Genomic DNA, 17600 nt, shown 5'->3' with positions numbered 1-17600 from the left:
GTTAGTGGCTGCAGGGCGGAAACTAGTAGGGAGTGTTTGTGGAGCGGGCCGGAGGCAAAAGTTTCTCGAACCCCAGGATGAGGGTGGGCCTGGGCGGTGGGAATCCCCTGGAGGAGGTGCTGAAAGAAGCACGCCGACGGTCGGGGCCCCGGCGCATCACAGCAGCCGTCCCGGTGCCTCAGCCGCGTCACTGCTTTGGATCCCGCCCGGTTGCCCGCTGCCTCTCCTCAGGACCATAATCATGACGATGCTCCATCCCAAGCTTTGCAGGTCACAAAACGGCTTTCCCATTTGCTGGCTCTTGTGATTGCCGCTCCCGCCCAACGATGTGGACGCTGTCATCACCTCCACTTTACAGATAGGAAAGCTGAGGCCCTGGGAAGCGAGGTGACTATCTATCAGAGGCCACGCGGTGAGTCAGAGCCCAAAGACACGTGGAAACCCGGGTGCCTTTGTCCCCACGCCGGGTCACATTCTTTCCCCAGGCCTTCTCTCTGCATTAATTTGTCCCTTTTCTTGCTCAGTGCCTCTGCCCCAAAGATGTGCTCATTTCTCCTCTTGTGCCCGCCTCTCTCCCACCTCACCCGCTTTCCAGCCGCTGAAGGTTCAGGTTTTCAGGTTCTTGATCTAGAAGGCACTGTGTCCTCCTTGGCTCCCCGCAGAGCAGCGATAAAATTCTGTGAGCGGAGGCTGTGGTTTCCAGAGAATCCTCTGACCGTGGAAATGCACTTCCCAGCTACCTTCCGAATCCCCCGATCTGAGGTTTTGAGTTGCAAGATTCACACCTGCAACCTGATTTCCTATCCCTAAGGCCCTCACTTGACCTCCATGACTCAATTTCATGGAGTAATTACTGTCATACATTACTTATTCTTCAGCTTACGCTAATTTTAGCCATGTGTAACAGGATATGCAATTTAGTTGGTATTCATTTCTCAGTTGTGTTCTAGTGTTTTCAATATGAGGCCATAGTCAATGAGTTTGAAATTTCTCCAGGTGTGTTCCTTCATATGTAAGGAACCACTGGTTTATCTTTGTAGGAGACCTAGCTTCCCTCTCATGCATCTCCATGTCTGCGGTTCTCCACTAGAATCTCATTTGTCTTACTTGCATAGATTGTTGTGGTTTGTGTTCAGTGAAGTGATAAGTCAGTCAGTTGCACTCAGAAAGCTCTAACTCTAGGGAGGGAGACTGATAGCTAAACAACAGTGCAGTGTGACAGTTTCTGATAGAGTTAGGTACAAGGTACAAGGCCCTGAGGACCCCAGAGAGAGTAACTTACATAAACAGTGTCAAGAAGTCTTCACAGCAGAAGTGATATTTGTGCAGATTCTTAAGGACAGTGAAGAGTTGGTTAGCCAGATGAGAGATGGAGAAGGGGAAATGGCCCGTCAAGCCAAGAGAGAGAGAGGCATGTGTGAGGGTATGGGAGCAAAAGAGAAGTTGGTGAGCCTGGAGAATGGCAACTCATTGGTATGACTGGATCAGAGATCTGTTGAGGGGAGAGGTGGTAGATGAGTCTGGAAAGGTCAGCAGGGGCCAGGCCATGAAGGAAGGGCCTTATACCCATACAGAGGAGTAGTGAGATCATAACATGTTAAGCGGGGAAGGGACATCTGAGATCCCTTGGCCCAAGTTTTGTTGCAGATAAGAAAACTGGGACCCAGATTGCTTTATGATTTCACCAGGGTTATTTAGATCCAAGAAACTTAACCTTCAGTCTTTAGTATATTGGCCAAAACTTGTTGGCTCTCTTCTAATGTTGATCCCTATTAACATTTGTATACCTCTCGTTCTGAGCATTGTTGTAAAAACTTCTAGGTTAACTAGGTGTGGCATGCTGCCATGCAAGGAAATGCCTAAGTGGGCAGGCACTGGGCCGTGCACCCACATCAGCTGGGAAGAAAGTGAGATCTCTTAACTATATTTTGTTTGGGTTCTCTTCTGATTGGCTTATCAGCACATAAAAACCACAGAACACCGGTCAGTGGTGATGACAGACCCCGTGTTGGACCCACAGCCAACCGACAACACTGGGGAGATGGATGGACTGTGTCCTGAGCTATTGCTGATCCCCCCATCTCTGTCTAACCGTGGAATCCTGGAGCCTGTCCAGAGCCCCTGTCCTGCTGGGAATCCCACACCTTTGCCTGCTGACCCAGGCTGCCTGCTGGTAGAGTCCACGGCAACTGAAGAGGACACAGGGAACATGGAGATCATTGTGGAAGCAGTAGCTGGAAACCTGTCCCCAGGTGCTCCTGGAGAGCCCCCAGGTACAAACATAGTTGCTACCAGGCCAGTGGGACAGTCAGCCCTGAAGTTTTGTCTGTGCTATTTTTGACCCTTCTATATAAATGTGATGAGAACACAAGGTAACATTTTTATTCTTAGAGATGTTGTAATTTGATTTGCAGTTGGTGAATGTTGATTGAAGGCTGGCAAGGTGGTTCACAACCTGGTACCGAGCTCTTGGCAGAGTCTATCCCTGTGAGGGCTTCATGTCTGCTAGGCAGCAATCCAGAAGGGAAGACCTTTCTGACACCTCTGCCCAATCCTTACTCCTATAGCCCTGGGGAGTTTTTCCCCCATATTGACCCTCCCACTCGGGAACTGCAGCCAGGGATTAGGCAACAGGCCCAGTGCCTCCACCACCCTGGGCTTGGCAGGGCTTCCCAGAGGTAATCTGGTATTTCCTTGCCCTAGTTTCTTGTGTATAACATACTTAACTCATCCGAGGCGTGTTGTCAAGAGTGGGAGTTGAACATTTATATTTATTCTAGAAAAAAGACTCTCCCCTTTATTCTTCCCATATCTACAACTTCTTATTTTTAGGTAACTTCCCTGCTGTTAACTGCCATCCTCCAGCTATGGCTGTCACAACTTCCCTTGGCAGTGTAGTATAGTGACAGCAACTACTGGGAAAGATTAGCTAATTTGATCGTAGAGTATTTCTAACCTTCTGTGTAATGAAACAAGTAATAGGCAAAGAACAAACCTGGGAAAAACATTTGCAATACATGAGGAAGAGTTAATATCTTTAAAATTCAAAGAGCTATGAAATAAGAAAAAGAAATGGTGTTTTTTGGGGGGTTTTGTTTTTTTTTTTTTAGAAAGGGAAAAAGAAACCTACAGGCACTTCAATAAGGAAGAGTAAAAATAGTCAATAACCATAAGGATGCATAATGTCACTAACACACAAATAAGTTCCAGTTAAAAATAATTATGAGGGGTGCCTGGCTGGCTCAGTCAGAAGAGCAGATGACTTTTTTTTTTCTTTTTAAGTGTATTTATTGAGAGGGAGAGAGCGATCCTATGGGGGGAAGGGCAGAGAGGGAGGGAAAGAATCCCAAGCAGGCTCTGTGCAGAGCCTGATGTGGGGTTTGAACCCACAAACAGTGAGATCATGACCTGAGCCTAAATCAAGAATCAGACGTTCAACTGATTGAGCCACCCGGTGCCCCAGAGCATGTGACTCTTGATATCAGGGTCATGAGTTTGAGCCCCACGTCGGGTGTAGAAATTACTAAAAACATTTAATAATAATAAACTTTAAAAAAATAATAACAGTTATGAAATGCCCATATTGCTTCCCAACTATGGCAAAAATTAAACGTTTTTTATAATACTTAGTGTTGGTAGGAAAACAGATAACTGCCTTATAGCTTATGGAGTGTATAAATTAGCATAATCTTTTGAAGGTCATTTTATATAATGAACTTTAATTTTTTTTAATGTTTATTTACTTTTGAGGGACAGAGAGACAGAGGTGTGAGCGAGGGAGGGGCAAAGAGAGAGGGAGACACAGAATCTGAAGCAGCCTCCAGGCCCGAGCTGTCAGCACAGAGCCTGACACGGGGCTCAAACCCACGAACCCTGAGATCATGACCTGAGCCAAAGTCGGATGCTTAACCGACTGAGCCACCCAGGCACCCCTATATAACAAACTTTAAACTGACCCAGTCATTCCATTTCTAGGCCTCTGTCCTATAGAAAACTCACACACATGCACAAGGAGACAGGGGTAAAAGGATGTCCCGAGCAGCTTTATTTATAATGATTGCAAATAACCCAAATGTCCATCAGTAAGGGCAAGACTTCATTTTGACTTGTTCATGCCAGGAAGTACTCTGGACTGGACAAAAAAAAATACAAGGTAGAGCTAAAGGTATTCAGAAAAAAAATATCTGATATATATAGCAAGCGGGGGGGTGGGGGGGTGGGCGGGGCGGGGAGGGAAGCAAATTGCAGAGAAATGACTGAAAAAGGCCTGAAAGAAAAAGAATATACACCAAATTTTGTGTGAGAGTGTGGGGGGGTTATTTTTTCTTTATATACACTATGTTATTTGAGTTGTCACACTGAACTTTTATTTAAACAAACGATAAAAAAAAAAAGGATTCCCAGGGTAGATGTGGCACAGACCTGGGCTTGAGTCCTGGTTCCACCATTAACAGGCACCATGGCCTTAACCTTAGAACTCCAGGCCCCTCTTCTCATAGGGCAACTGGAGCACCAAGTGAGTGTTTCCTACACCTTTGTCAAGGTCCTGCCCGTTGCTTAAGAAATAGCAGTGATTACTGTAAACGTGATTTGGGTCTTTTGGAAACGGATGTTTTCCATTTTGTAAATTACTGTGCCTTTGAAAAATCTCTTTACAGAATGTGAAAGTAATACTTTGTCGTTTATACTATAGATGTTATCCACAGATTGTCGTTTACTTCTTTTGGAAGTTCGTAATTTTTCATTTGGGCAAAACGTATTGCCTTTTCCTAATGCTTTCCTGATTGGTTAATGCTTGTTGTATTTATTTAGCAAATATTAAATACCTATTTTGTGCCAAATGTTGGGCCAGATACTGGGAATCCAACTTTAGTATATGTGCTGCCGAAGCGAGCGCTTGATAGTGGGAATCCAAATGTATGTGCAAATAAATAGACTGTCCCTGACCTTATGGAGCTTACTGTCCAGGGATAGAACCAGACTTAAGGTCCATCTCCACTCTACTAATATTAAAAGATTCACCTACATTTTCTACTAGTAGCTAACTCCTGTGAGTCTCATTCCATCTGATTCTGTGCCTTTCTCTGTCGGTCCTCTGCCTGCAGGTGTCCTGGTAAAGGTGGTGGAGGTGTACTTCTGTGAGCGCTGTGAGCAGAGCTTCGCAGAGCCCACTCTGCTGGCCCTGCACCAGTGTACTGAGACCCTTATACAGCCTATGCAGGGCCTCTCTAGCCTTCCATGCTCTGTAGAGCTGACCCCCAGCAACCTCATTCTCTCTGGCCCTCTGCAGGGCCAGGGCCCACCAGATAGCCCCCTGCCATGCCCTGTGTGTAGACAGGAGTTTGCCCAACCCCAGGCCCTGAAGAGCCACTTCAAGATTCACCGGGCCACTCCCGACATCTTCTCCTGCCCAGAGTCTGGCTGTGTGTTCTCCGCTGAAGATCGCAAGGGTCTGCAGCACCACCTGAGGCAGGCCCATGCCACGGTTCCCGTGCCCTGTTCTTTCCGGGGCTGCCCTCTGCTCTTTGGGAGCCAGCAGGGCATGGAGCTGCACCGGCAGGCCCACTACCCTTTCCACTGCAACCATTGCAGCTTCGTGGGCTCCAACGTCAAACTCTTCCGGCAGCATCAGCGGAGCCACGGGGCCGGGACACAGGGAGAACTGTCTGCCCTTCAGGGCCTTCCATCCCAGGAGCTGCTGCCAGGTATGAGGCCAAAGGCCCAGCAGTGCCTTGCCTGGAATGCAGCCACGGTCAGTCTTACAGGACAGGCCGTTGATTCCAGTGCCATGAATGTATATGTGAATGCAAGGGAACGTGGAGCAGTGGCTCAGGAGGCCAGCATTACTGACTGACAGTGGAAGGCATCTAGAAACCCTGGACCAGTCAGAATATATAAGACAAGGAGCAAGTCTTTGTCCATGACAGTGAGTGATATTTGGCTTTAGTTGTGCTGTGGCCTTGAAGTTCCTTAACCAGTATCCTTTTTTTGATTCATTTCAGAACTTTCTGAGGGCAGAAGCTAAAATGTTCATCCGTGGCCGTAGCCACTGGTAGAATACCTGTAGACTTCTTTTTAGAGCACGTGGGATTGGGCCAGAGAAGCCGGGATTCTTTTAAAAAGAAACCTTCTAGGAGGGTGGAGCCTCACTGATCCTTACTCCTCTCAGTAAGGACAAACAAAAAACCAACAACAACAACAAAAAAACGGGCATGGGGTGGATAGAAGAGCAGGAGAAAATAGAGAAACCAGGCCTGGAAGGTCAGGATTCTGCTGAGAGACTTAGGCTTGCTAAGACCTGTTGGTGCTTTGTTCCCAAAGAGAAGACCCCTTTTTCCTGGGAAATAGTCTTGTATCTTTGCCTTCCTGAGGCATCTCCCTTTGTTGAGGGATAGAAGGGCTGGATTGGTGTGACCCTGTCTTGCTGATCAGGCTTCTCAGTAGAGCAGTTAAGAGGACAGACTATGTTACCCTGCGTTGAGCCACCAGCCGTTAGCCCTGGGAACCCAAGCCAGGGAAGGGCTCTGTACCCATTCTGTCCCTCTCAGTCCCCTACCCCCACTGCAGTGATCTCAAAGCTCTTACCTTTCAGGGGTCTAAGGATGGTGTTATCTGAGGTTTGATTTACTCTAGGTTGGAGCATTAATGACAGCTTAGCTCTTGGTCTTCCTGTCCTTGTCTTGAGTGATAATAAATGTATAGACTTAGAATCCGAGATTCTCTTACACTAAATGGGGAGGGGGTGATTCTGCCAGCCAGTAAGAGGAGCAGTCCAAGCCTTCACTGCTGGCATTGGCTTCTATAGACATCATCGAGTGTTATGTGTCTCCAGCTCCGAAACTGCCCAGTAGAGAGGGAGAGCCTTCAGAACAAGCAGATACGCCCTTGCCCAGGCGAGAGTCAGCTGACGAGGAGGATGTAGAGGAAGAAGAGGGGAATGGCACCTTAAAGGACTCCCAGAAAGCCCCAGAGAAAGCCCAGGGGGCTCAGCAGTTAGAAGGTAATAACATGGTTAGGCTGAACCTCCTGGTGGTGGGGAGGAATGGATTGAGGGGAGCCTGGCATTGAGGCTCTGGGGTTTGGTTTCCTGGGCTTTGATTCATATCCCTTTGTTCCTACCCTTCCACTTTGACATGTCTAGTGGGAAAATGATAAATGAGTAAAGACTGTAGAAACAGAGCCGGGGTAAATAGAGTTTGCTCTCCTGGGCTGGTTTTCCTTGGGCAGAAAGCTTTTTTGCAGGGAAGGAGAGGGTGATATTCATCATACAAAGATGCTAGAGGTTATTGATCAGCAGCCTGACATGTCTGGCATTGGGCCCACTGAGATTTTGTTTCTGAAACCCTACTTCCCAGTTTTCTAACTCACTAGAACATTTGAAACCCATCCAGCCCACAGGGAGCACATTTATTGTCAAGAGAATAGAAAAGATCTGGTTGTATTTATGACCAGTTCTCTGTGATCTAGAACTCAGTGAACCAGTGTTAGGAAGTGGGAGTACTTTACCTTCTTCACTTCCCTTTTCCACACTCCATGGGGTTTTTTTCCTTCCAACCAACCCTGCTGATCCCACTGCCTACCTCCATGAACGAGGACAAGGAAGAACAAGAATGGTCCATCCGGATTGTTCTCTCGAGCAGCTCTAGACAAAGGCTTAGGAACAGTAGGTGGCTGGGTAAAGCACTTCAAATAGGTTTGCCACAAGGCTTGAGAAATCCTTGTGACGTTGCTTCCTTCAATACTTGAATTTCTCGTCTCTTCTTTGAGACTACAGTGTTTGAGGTGCTACTGTTTCGGTTTCCTGGAGAGAAACGGGAAAGGCCACACGATGTTTGTGTCTGGGCAGATTGTGGTTCTCCCATTATCTGGCCAGCCCCTGAGCTACCTTCTGGGCCTTTCCCTCTCCCAGGGGATGTGGCTTCTGGCACCGAGTCCCTCTTCAAGACCCACATGTGTCCAGAATGCAAGCGCTGCTTTAAGAAGCGGACCCATCTGGTGGAGCACCTGCATCTCCACTTCCCGGACCCCAGCCTCCAGTGCCCCAACTGCCAGAAGTTCTTCACCAGCAAGAGCAAGCTCAAGACCCATCTGCTGCGGGAGCTGGGCCAGAAGGCCCACCGCTGCCCGCTGTGCCACTACAGTGCGGTGGAGAGGAACGCGCTCAACCGCCACATGGCCAGCATGCACGAGGACATCTCCAACTTCTACTCAGACACCTACACCTGTCCCGTGTGCCGCGAGGAGTTCCGCCTCAGCCAGGCCCTCAAGGAGCACCTCAAGAGCCACACGGCAGCGGCGGCGGCAGAGCCGCTGCCCCTCCGCTGCTTTCAGGAAGGCTGCGGCTACACGGCCCCCGACCGCAAGGCCTTCATAAAGCACCTGAAGGAGACCCATGGTGTGCGGGCCGTGGAGTGCCGCCATCACTCTTGTCCCATGCTCTTCGCCACGGCCGAAGCCATGGAGGCCCATCACAAAAGCCACTACGCCTTCCACTGCCCACACTGCGACTTTGCCTGCTCCAATAAGCACCTGTTCCGCAAACACAAGAAGCAGGGCCACCCCGGCAGTGAAGAGCTGCGCTGCACCTTCTGCCCCTTTGCCACCTTCAACCCGGTGGCCTACCAGGACCACGTGGGCAAGATGCACGCCCACGAGAAGATCCACCAGTGCCCTGAGTGCAGCTTTGCCACCGCCCACAAGAGGGTGCTCATCCGCCACATGCTGCTGCACACCGGTGAGCTGGCTTCCCTGCTTCCCATAACGTAAGGGTGGCGATGAGGAGGGGGCGACAGAAGTGAGCTTTTACTGTGTACAAGACACAGGAAGGGCCTTGCGTGCATTGTCTTGTTGGACCCAGTCTTCCTAGATATAAATCAAGCCTTAAGCCGAGTGTCACTCAGCTAGTACGGTGGTTAAGCCACTGAGCCAAAGACTGTGCTCTCACTGCTATGCTGCTGTGTCTCACCGTTAAGGCCCCGTCCAGTTCTGCTTGCCCTTCGTCAGGCTTGCCTGGGTCAGTACCCAGCCTATTAGAGCGAAGAAACCCAGACGGGGGGAGATACCTTCCTTTGCAATTCGAGTTTTGAGGTGTGCTATGAGAGATGGGGCGAGGGGACTGAACCATCTACATATGTTGTAGCCTTGGCAGCCGACCCAGAGTCTAAATTGGTTACCAGCATTGCTGATGCTTTGAGTGACACAGCCACATCAGGCTTCCTCCTACAGCATCACCCCATTTGTGCTCTCTAGGCAAGAATCAGTGGGTTGATAAGATATTTAAAAAATCTCATCAAAGATTTTTGGGAGGCCAGGTTTTAGGTAGCTTGGGGTAAAGCCATTGTTTCCCTGGAACAGGTCATTTCTACACATGCTTTGGTCACCAAGCCTCGTTTTTCTGCGGCCTTTCCTAAAATCTTCATCTCTATGGTGCTTTATAGTTTAGAGTTCTTTTAGATAGATCACTTCATTTAATTCATAATAACAATCTTGTAAGGAAGACAGGTGAAAAAGAGAAACTGAACACTTAAATGGCCTGTTTCAGGATCACACAGCTAGTATCAGAACCAGAGCCAGACCACCACGTTGCTTGCTTTTGACCGTGGGGAAGTGGGCTGAGCTGGTAGGCAGGGATCACAGGGAAGGGTCCTGAAGGACCTGGTCTTGACCAACTACACAGACAGCTCTTCCTTGAGTCCTTGCTGGGCACTGCTGAGGACTTTGGGACATCTCATTTAATCTTCTGTCAACCATGAGCAGTCAGTATTTTTGTTGCTCCCTCTTTGGAGCCAAGGAAACTGAGACTTGGAGGGGTTAAATGACCTCTCCAAAGCCATACGGTAGTAAGCTGGGATCTGAACCACCACTTGATAGCTCTGTGGTTTCTCTCTGCCTTGGCTTCTTTTTCTGTAAAATGGGGCAGTCCTCCTCCGGGGGCTGTTGGGAGGAGTCAGTACGAGGGGACCTGGTACATAATGAGCATTCTATACATGTTGGCTATTGACGTCTTTGTTACCGTGTCGGATTTCAGAGTTCAAATTCTTTTTTTTTTTATTTATTTTTTATTTTTTTTATTTTTTTTTGGGACAGAGAGAGACAGAGCATGAACGGGGGAGGGGCAGAGAGAGAGGGAGACACAGAATTGGAAACAGGCTCCAGGCTCCGAGCCATCAGCCCAGAGCCTGACGCGGGGCTCGAACTCACGGACCGCAAGATCGTGACCTGGCTGAAGTCGGACGCTTAACCGACTGCGCCACCCAGGCGCCCCTCAAATTCTTAACTACTTCTTGTATTGCCTGATTTTTTTCTCCTCTTCCACAAAACTGGAAGGAACTAGGGTAAGTGGAGCCAGTGCCAACAAGCTCCACAACAAATTAAGGGTAGACTTCCAAGCTGGTTTTGGAAAGCATGGTCTTCACTTTCTGCCGGGGCTTGCTCCGTGTCGGAGTGGAGAAATCGTCTGCGAGGGCTGGGAGCAGCACTGACTTGTCAGCCACGCCGTGGGCCGCGCGTGAAGCTTTCGTTCTGCTTGGCATCAGGGCAAGCTTGCTGGGGAAGATGGTCTGTGCTCGCTCGGTCCATGTCTGACCTGTGTCCTCTCCCCTCTCCCACCTCCACTCCCCCATAAGGCGAGAAACCTCACAAGTGTGAGCTGTGTGACTTCACGTGCCGGGACGTGAGCTACCTGTCCAAGCACATGCTGACCCACTCCAACACCAAGGATTACATGTGCACCGAGTGTGGCTATGTCACCAAGTGGAAGCACTACCTCAGTGTGCACATGCGGAAACATGCAGGGGACCTCAGGTATGAGCACACGCATGCCTCTGTCCTTGTTCCCAAGGACCTTATGCCAGGCTAGCCTCCTCTTGAACTCACCTTGCTCTCCTGGCCCCAGAGCGACTCCTCCTATTGTCCCTCTCTGCTCCTCTCGCCTCAGCTCCATTGCCTGTAGCTGGCCTCTGTGCCTGTGGCCCAGTGTGCATGGTGAGAGCTGTCTGGGCTCAGGGGAGGGAGCGCAGGCCTACACACGAAGGTGTCCCTTGGGTTCTGAGTCCGGTCCTGGGAAAGTAGGGAGGCTGCACCTGTGACCCCAACCCAGGCATGTTTCCCGCTGAGCTGTGGCACAGCTGGCCAGGGGGTTTCTCCTAGCTTCCATGCCTCCACGGGAGAATGGGACCTAGGCACAGAAACCTGCCCCGTGAGGCTGTAGCCCTGTCAGCTCCTTCGGAGTCCACAGCAGGTTGCTGATTTATGCTCTCTTCCCTTTGGGAAGCGATACAGAGGAGGGGTTGGAACACAGGCCCTGAAGCTAGGCTGTCCCTGCCCTTCACTTCCTTTTTAACCTTAGGCAAGTTATTAATTTCCGTGCTTTAGTGACCTCACTTGCAAATAGATACCTACGTCACAGGGCAGTGGAAAAAAAGAATAAATTAGATGATGCGTGTACGGTACCGAGTGTAGAGCCTTGTCCGTGGTAAGTGCTCGTTTACCTGTCAAGGGAGATTGATAATTGTGATTTTGCCCCCCACCCCCACCCCTGTCCTCGCCAGATACCAGTGCAACCAGTGCTCGTACCGCTGCCACCGGGCTGACCAGCTGAGCAGCCACAAGCTGCGCCACCAGGGCAAGTCCCTGATGTGTGAGGTGTGTGCTTTCGCTTGCAAGCGGAAGTATGAGCTGCAGAAGCACATGGCCTCCCAGCACCACCCGGGCGCGCCGGCCCCGCTCTATCCCTGCCGCTACTGCAGCTACCAGAGCCGCCACAAGCAGGCCCTGCTGAGCCACGAGAACTGCAAGCACACCCGCCTCCGGGAGTTCCGCTGTGCCCTCTGCGACTACCGCACCTTCAGCAACACCACCCTCTTCTTCCACAAGCGCAAGGCCCACGGCTACGTGCCCGGGGACCAGGTGTGGCAGCTCCGCTCTGCCAGCCAGGAACCGGAGGGGGCCAGGCAGTGCCCGACACCCCCGCCAGACTCAGAGCCCTCGAGCCAGCTGTCTCCCCAGCCTGAGGCGCCAGACCGTGACCCCGGGACTGTGGTGGACCCCAACGTGGACCGGGCCCCGCCGGAGCCCGGTGAGGAGGACCGCGCCGGGAGACCGGCTGGCAGCGAGGTTCCGCGGGGGGACGACCTGGGTAGCAGCCCCAGTCCGGCCGAGGCAGATGAAGGTGGCTGCACGCTGCACCTCGAGGCCCTGGGGGTGGAGCTGGAGCCCGTGGCTGAGCCGCCCCTTGAGGAGATCACTGAACCCGCCCCTGCGGAGTTCAGGCCCCTGGACCCCTCGGGGCCCCTGAGACTGGAAGGGCCAGATGCAACTTTGACAGAGCTGTCTACCTTTGAAGGTGCTGGGACGTCTGGTTTGGATGCTGAAGAAGAGCCCGTTCTGGAAAAGCCAGCCCCTGAAAGCCCCAGAAACCCCCCTTCCTCAGAGGAGCCCCCTGACAGCTGGGTGGGAACCTTCAAGGCAGCTCTGCCTGCTGAGACCGCTCCCCTCCCCCAGTTCCCAGAGTCAGAGTCCTTACTCAAGGCCCTGCGGAGACAGGACAAAGAGCAAGCAGAGGCTCTGGTGCTGGAGGGGCGGGTTCAGATGGTTGTGATACAGGGAGAGGGGCGGGCCTTCCGCTGCCCGCACTGCCCTTTTATCACCCGCCGGGAGAAGGCCCTGAGTGTGCACTCCAGGACTGGGTGCCAGGGCCGCCGAGAGCCCCTGCTGTGCCCTGAGTGTGGGGCTAGCTTCAAGCAACAGCGTGGCCTCAGCACCCACCTGCTGAAGAAGTGCCCTGTTCTGCTCAGAAAGAACAAGGGCTTACCCAGACCAAGTTCACCCGTCCCTCTGTGTCCTCCGCCCCCGGGCACCCAGGACTCAGGGGATGTGGAAGGTGGGAAGCCCCCACCTGCGCCATTAGAAGTAGAGCTGGTGCTCCCAAAAGATGCTCCCTCTGTGCCTCCCAGGGAGCCGGAAGTAGAGGAGCCTCCTGGCACACTGTGTGTCCCTACAGTCCCTCCTGCAGGAAACCCCTCACCCGCAGAGACGCCTGAGAAGTTCCACTTTGAGCAGGGCAAGTTTCACTGCAACTCCTGCACGTTCCTCTGTTCTCGGCTCTCCTCCATTACCTCTCACGTGGCCGAAGGCTGCCGGGGGGGACGTGGCGGGGGAGGAAAGCGGGGGGCCGCCCAGACCCAGCCCGTTGCATCCGTCCTGAGTGATGGAGGCTCTGCTCCCCTAAACAGCGGCAGCACAGAGCGCAGCCCTGGGAATGGGGACACGACTGCGGTGCCAAAGCAGAAGGGGGCGCGCTTCTCCTGCCCCACGTGTCCCTTCAGCTGCCAGCAGGAGCGGGCTCTGAGGACTCACCAGACCCGGGGCTGCCCCCTCGAGGGGTCCGGCGAGCTGCACTGCGGCCTCTGCACGTTCACCACTGCTGCCGCTGCCGCCCTGAGGCTACACCAGAAGCGGAGGCACCCTAGCACGGCTCCCGCCCGCGGGCCCCGGCCCCCTCTGCAGTGCGGGGACTGTGGCTTCACCTGTAAGCAGGGCCGGTGCCTACAGCAGCACCGGCGGCTCAAGCACGAGGGAGTGAAGCCGCACCAGTGCCCCTTCTGTGACTTTTCCACCACCAGACGGTACCGGTTGGAGGCGCACCAGTCGCGACACACAGGTGTTGGCCGCATCCCCTGCAGCTCCTGTCCCCAGACATTTGGTACCAACTCAAAACTGCGCTTGCACCGGCTAAGGGTACATGACAAAACACCCACCCACTTCTGTCCCCTCTGTGACTACAGTGGCTACCTTCGCCATGACATCACTCGCCACGTCAACAGTTGCCACCGGGGCACTCCTGCCTTTGCCTGCCCCCGGTGTGAGGCCCAGTTCAGTTCCGAGACGGCACTCAAGCAGCATGCCCTGCGCCGACATCCTGAGCCTGCACCCCCCGCCCCCGGCTCTCCTGCAGAGGCCACCGAGGGCCCCCTGCACTGCTCCCGCTGTGGGTTGCTGTGCCCCAGCCCCGCCAGCCTGCGAGGACACACCCGGAAACAGCATCCGCGGCTGGAGTGCGGGGCCTGCCAGGAGGCCTTCCCCAGCCGGCCGGCACTGGATGAGCACCGGAGACAGCAGCATTTCAGCCACCGCTGCCAGCTCTGTGACTTCGCTGCCCGGGAGCGGGCGGGCCTGGTGAAGCACTACTTGGAACAGCATGAGGCGGCAGCGGCCTCGGAGGGCGGTGCAGGTGCCAGCCAGCCCCCCCTGCGCTGCCCCTTTTGTGACTTTACGTGCCGCCATCAGCTCGTGCTGGACCACCACGTGAAAGGGCACGGGGGCACCCGGCTCTACAAGTGCACCGACTGTGCTTACAGCACCAAGAACCGGCAGAAGATCACCTGGCACAGCCGCATCCACACCGGGGAAAAGCCCTACCGCTGTCACCTCTGTCCCTATGCCTGTGCTGACCCTTCTCGACTCAAGGTAAGGTTGGGGCCCTGGGGACTTCCCTGATCCCAACTCGCAGCTATGAGCTCTGGGACTTTCGTCAAGCCCCCTAACTTCTCCAAGCCTCAGATACCTCGTGTGTAAAAGGAAGAGAATACTGCACAGAGTTGTTAACAGATAAAATTCCGTCATACGTGCTTGGTATGTGATGAAGGCAGGTAATAGTTGGGTGGTAATCTCCGTGATAATGGCTAACATTTATTGAGCACTTATTGTATGCTGGATACTAATTTTAGTCCTTCCAAAACACAAGATAGAGTTGCTTTTGCTATTTCTTCTGCAGTTGATTTCACAGGTTAATAAACTGTGAGGTAGAGGTTAAGCCCCCAAAGACACAGGTAGTAGGTGGCAGAGCTGAGATAGGGCAGACCAAGAGGTAGGCCCAGTGGGTTAGGTTGGTGTCCACATGGCCAGACTGGGGAGCCTGCTTGGTAACAGAAGTATGGCCGGGATGGGAGCTCATCCTTTGAGTGTCAAGGGTACGCATTTTCTGGGCATACTCTGCTCTTCCCCCCTCCAGTACCATATGCGGATCCACAAGGAAGAACGCAAGTATCTGTGCCCTGACTGTGGCTACAAGTGCAAGTGGGTCAACCAGCTCAAGTACCACATGACCAAGCACACAGGTGAGTCTGTGCGGTTTCGACAGGCCCAAGGGGTTCCCCCATTCTCTGGCACACCCAGCCTCCTCGAGGTTGTGGGTGTCCTTAGGTTCAGGGTGCACATCAGCTTTTCACATTGGTGGTAGGAGGGAGGGAGGCTGAATGGCCAGAATAGCTTCCCTGCCCACTGAAGACCTATCAGAATCAGAAGAGAGGTGAACCTGGGAGCCTGTGCATCTGCACTGTGTAAAAGCTTCATGGCCCTAGGTTACCCACCTCCCATTGAGAACTCAAACATGTGACTGAAGGAGGTCTCCTTGGTTCCTGCAGACACGATGGGCTGTTATGGGTAACAGAGAAAATGTGAAGGGTTCACTTGTTTTGACTTCTTTTTTTTCTTCTGGGTACGGAGTCCATGAACTATGGCTTCTCAGGAAAGACTTAATGATGCCGTGCTTGTGATTACTGTGTATGATCCCCTCATGTAAAGGAAGTAACCAGATGCATTTCAAGGCACTCTGCATCTATGAATGACACTTCTTTTGCCTCTAGCTCTTCCTTCTTAAACATTTTATTTTCCTATTTGGGTTGGACAAGGAGTTGTATTTAAATGGATTTCCAAGTTGCATGAGGACCCCATGATCAAAAGGGGGTTAGAATCTCCCATTTGGAAACCCTGTCATATTTGAGTGAATATTTGTTGCTGTCAGGTGGCTACTTGGGAATCGGTTATCAGCACCCATTGAGCACCCGCTGTATACAAGGGGCTGTTTTGGGAGAAGGGCATAGAAATGTCAGAGGAGACTGGAACATTCCAAAGTTGCAGTCGTTAGTCACCATGCTGCTTGTGTTCTTTGTGTCCCGGGATCACGGCGACTCTTCCGGCACACTGAGCATTGTTTGACTCCCTTCAGCAGTAATTTGTTACTTGTCCTCGCCCTGTCCCCCAGGACTGAAGCCATACCAGTGTCCCGAGTGTGAATACTGTACCAACCGGGCTGATGCTCTGCGTGTGCACCAGGAGACGCGGCACCGGGAAGCCCGGGCCTTCATGTGCGAGCAGTGTGGCAAGGCCTTCAAGACCCGCTTCCTACTGCGCACCCACCTCCGCAAGCACAGCGAGGCCAAACCCTATGTGTGCAACGTGTGCCACCGTGCTTTCCGCTGGGCTGCCGGCCTGCGCCATCACGCCCTCACCCACACCGACCGCCACCCCTTCTTCTGCCGCCTCTGCAGCTACAAGGCCAAGCAGAAGTTCCAGGTGGTTAAGCATGTGCGCAGGCACCACCCCGACCAGGCCGACCCAAACCAAGGAGTGGGCAAAGACCCCACCACCCCCACAGTGCACCTGCATGACGTGCAGTTGGAGGACCCCAGCCCCCCTGCTCCTGCTGCTCCTCCAACTGGACCAGAGGGCTGAGAGCCTACCCCACCTCTTGGAGGGTGTGGTCCAAGACGTGCAGTGCAGACTGACTGGAGGCAGAGCGAGCCTGGAGCTCAAGGCCAGAGGAGGGGCTAGCTTTGAGGCGCCCGGGGAGGGGGCTGCAGGCCTCCTGGGACTCAGGCTCTAGTACTTTGAAGTTGATGGCCATATATATAAAAGAGCAACATGGACCACAAATTGATTTCCTGTCGCGGCACACTGTGTTTTTAACCCATGAGTTCCTGCTTTCTTCACCATCCCTCCCCCAAAGTCCCTGGCTCTAAGATGCTGGTTTTACCCATTCTGTCGTCCCCTTTCTTCTTGCTGTCAAGTCTGTTTTCTTTCAATGCCCTCAAAACAGTTGTATCTACCTGCATGTGCTGTTGTGCCTGATGCTCTCTAAAGCATGTTAAACAGAGTGATTACTAGCTTATAGACTCGTCCACGTCCCTGACTTACCATTTCCAGGTTGTCCTCTTGATCTGCCCTGTTCCCTCTCAGACGTCTGCCTCTCCTTTGTCTCCTTCCATTTTCACTGCGTGATTCTGAAATGGGCCAGGTCTGTTTTCTCTCTGTCCTTGAACCCGTCTTGGCCTCTGCCTTGCTCCTTCTTGCCAAGTCCCTTGGTCTACCTATAGAGGGAGGACTGCCCCCCACTAAGCCTGTTCCTAGAAGCAGGTTTATTTCAGCATCTGTCCTCAGCCTGGCTCAGCAGCGACACTAGAGTTAAAGTACAAGGTAGTGTGAAATGCAGAGGACTTGGGGGCTGGTGTGAATCTCTAATCCAGACCTCACAATGACTGGATGATTAATCATCTACACTGGGACACACTGGGAAAATGAAAGAGGGTACTTTTAGTAATTATGCTGGGACAACAGATGTAAACCAGGATGATTCCAGGTATAAACCTCAGCAGGGTTGGGATCACATACCCTTTGTCTCCTCCTTTTGCCCTTAGAAGCTATACTAATGAACCTTTCTACATTATGTATGTAGCACATGCAGGGGCCCCTGGAAATTTCTTATTTTCCTACCCTTTCCCTAGCCCACCTGTCTACCTGAATGTCTCCCAACCTTCATACTT

At 52.4% G+C, this 17600-nt stretch overlaps 1 protein-coding gene across 5 annotated transcripts; it reads left to right on the top strand.

Moving 5' to 3' along the window:
- Positions 1–268: 268 nt before the first annotated feature.
- Positions 269–16948, top strand: ZNF142 (zinc finger protein 142). 5 transcript variants are annotated; one of them, XM_019838674.2, is made up of 9 exons: positions 269–387; positions 1961–2273; positions 5106–5705; positions 6806–7000; positions 7910–8734; positions 10626–10803; positions 11550–14466; positions 15011–15116; positions 16043–16948. In XM_019838674.2, exons 2-9 carry the CDS (start codon positions 1994–1996, stop codon positions 16510–16512), a joined length of 5571 nt encoding a protein of 1856 aa, XP_019694233.1. In that variant the 5' UTR covers positions 269–387; positions 1961–1993; the 3' UTR covers positions 16513–16948. The 5 variants fall into 5 exon arrangements, with proteins under 5 accessions (XP_019694233.1, XP_019694234.1, XP_006935621.1 ...); XM_019838675.2 differs by having other exon boundaries at positions 272–412; positions 6833–7000; XM_006935559.4 differs by having other exon boundaries at positions 272–412.
- The last annotated feature ends 652 nt before the right edge of the window (positions 16949–17600 follow it).

The sequence above is a fragment of the Felis catus genome, chromosome C1 (assembly GCF_018350175.1).
Source record: "Felis catus isolate Fca126 chromosome C1, F.catus_Fca126_mat1.0, whole genome shotgun sequence".
NCBI classification, from domain to species: Eukaryota; Metazoa; Chordata; class Mammalia; order Carnivora; family Felidae; genus Felis; species Felis catus.
This window is presented reverse-complemented; position numbering and strand designations above follow the sequence as displayed.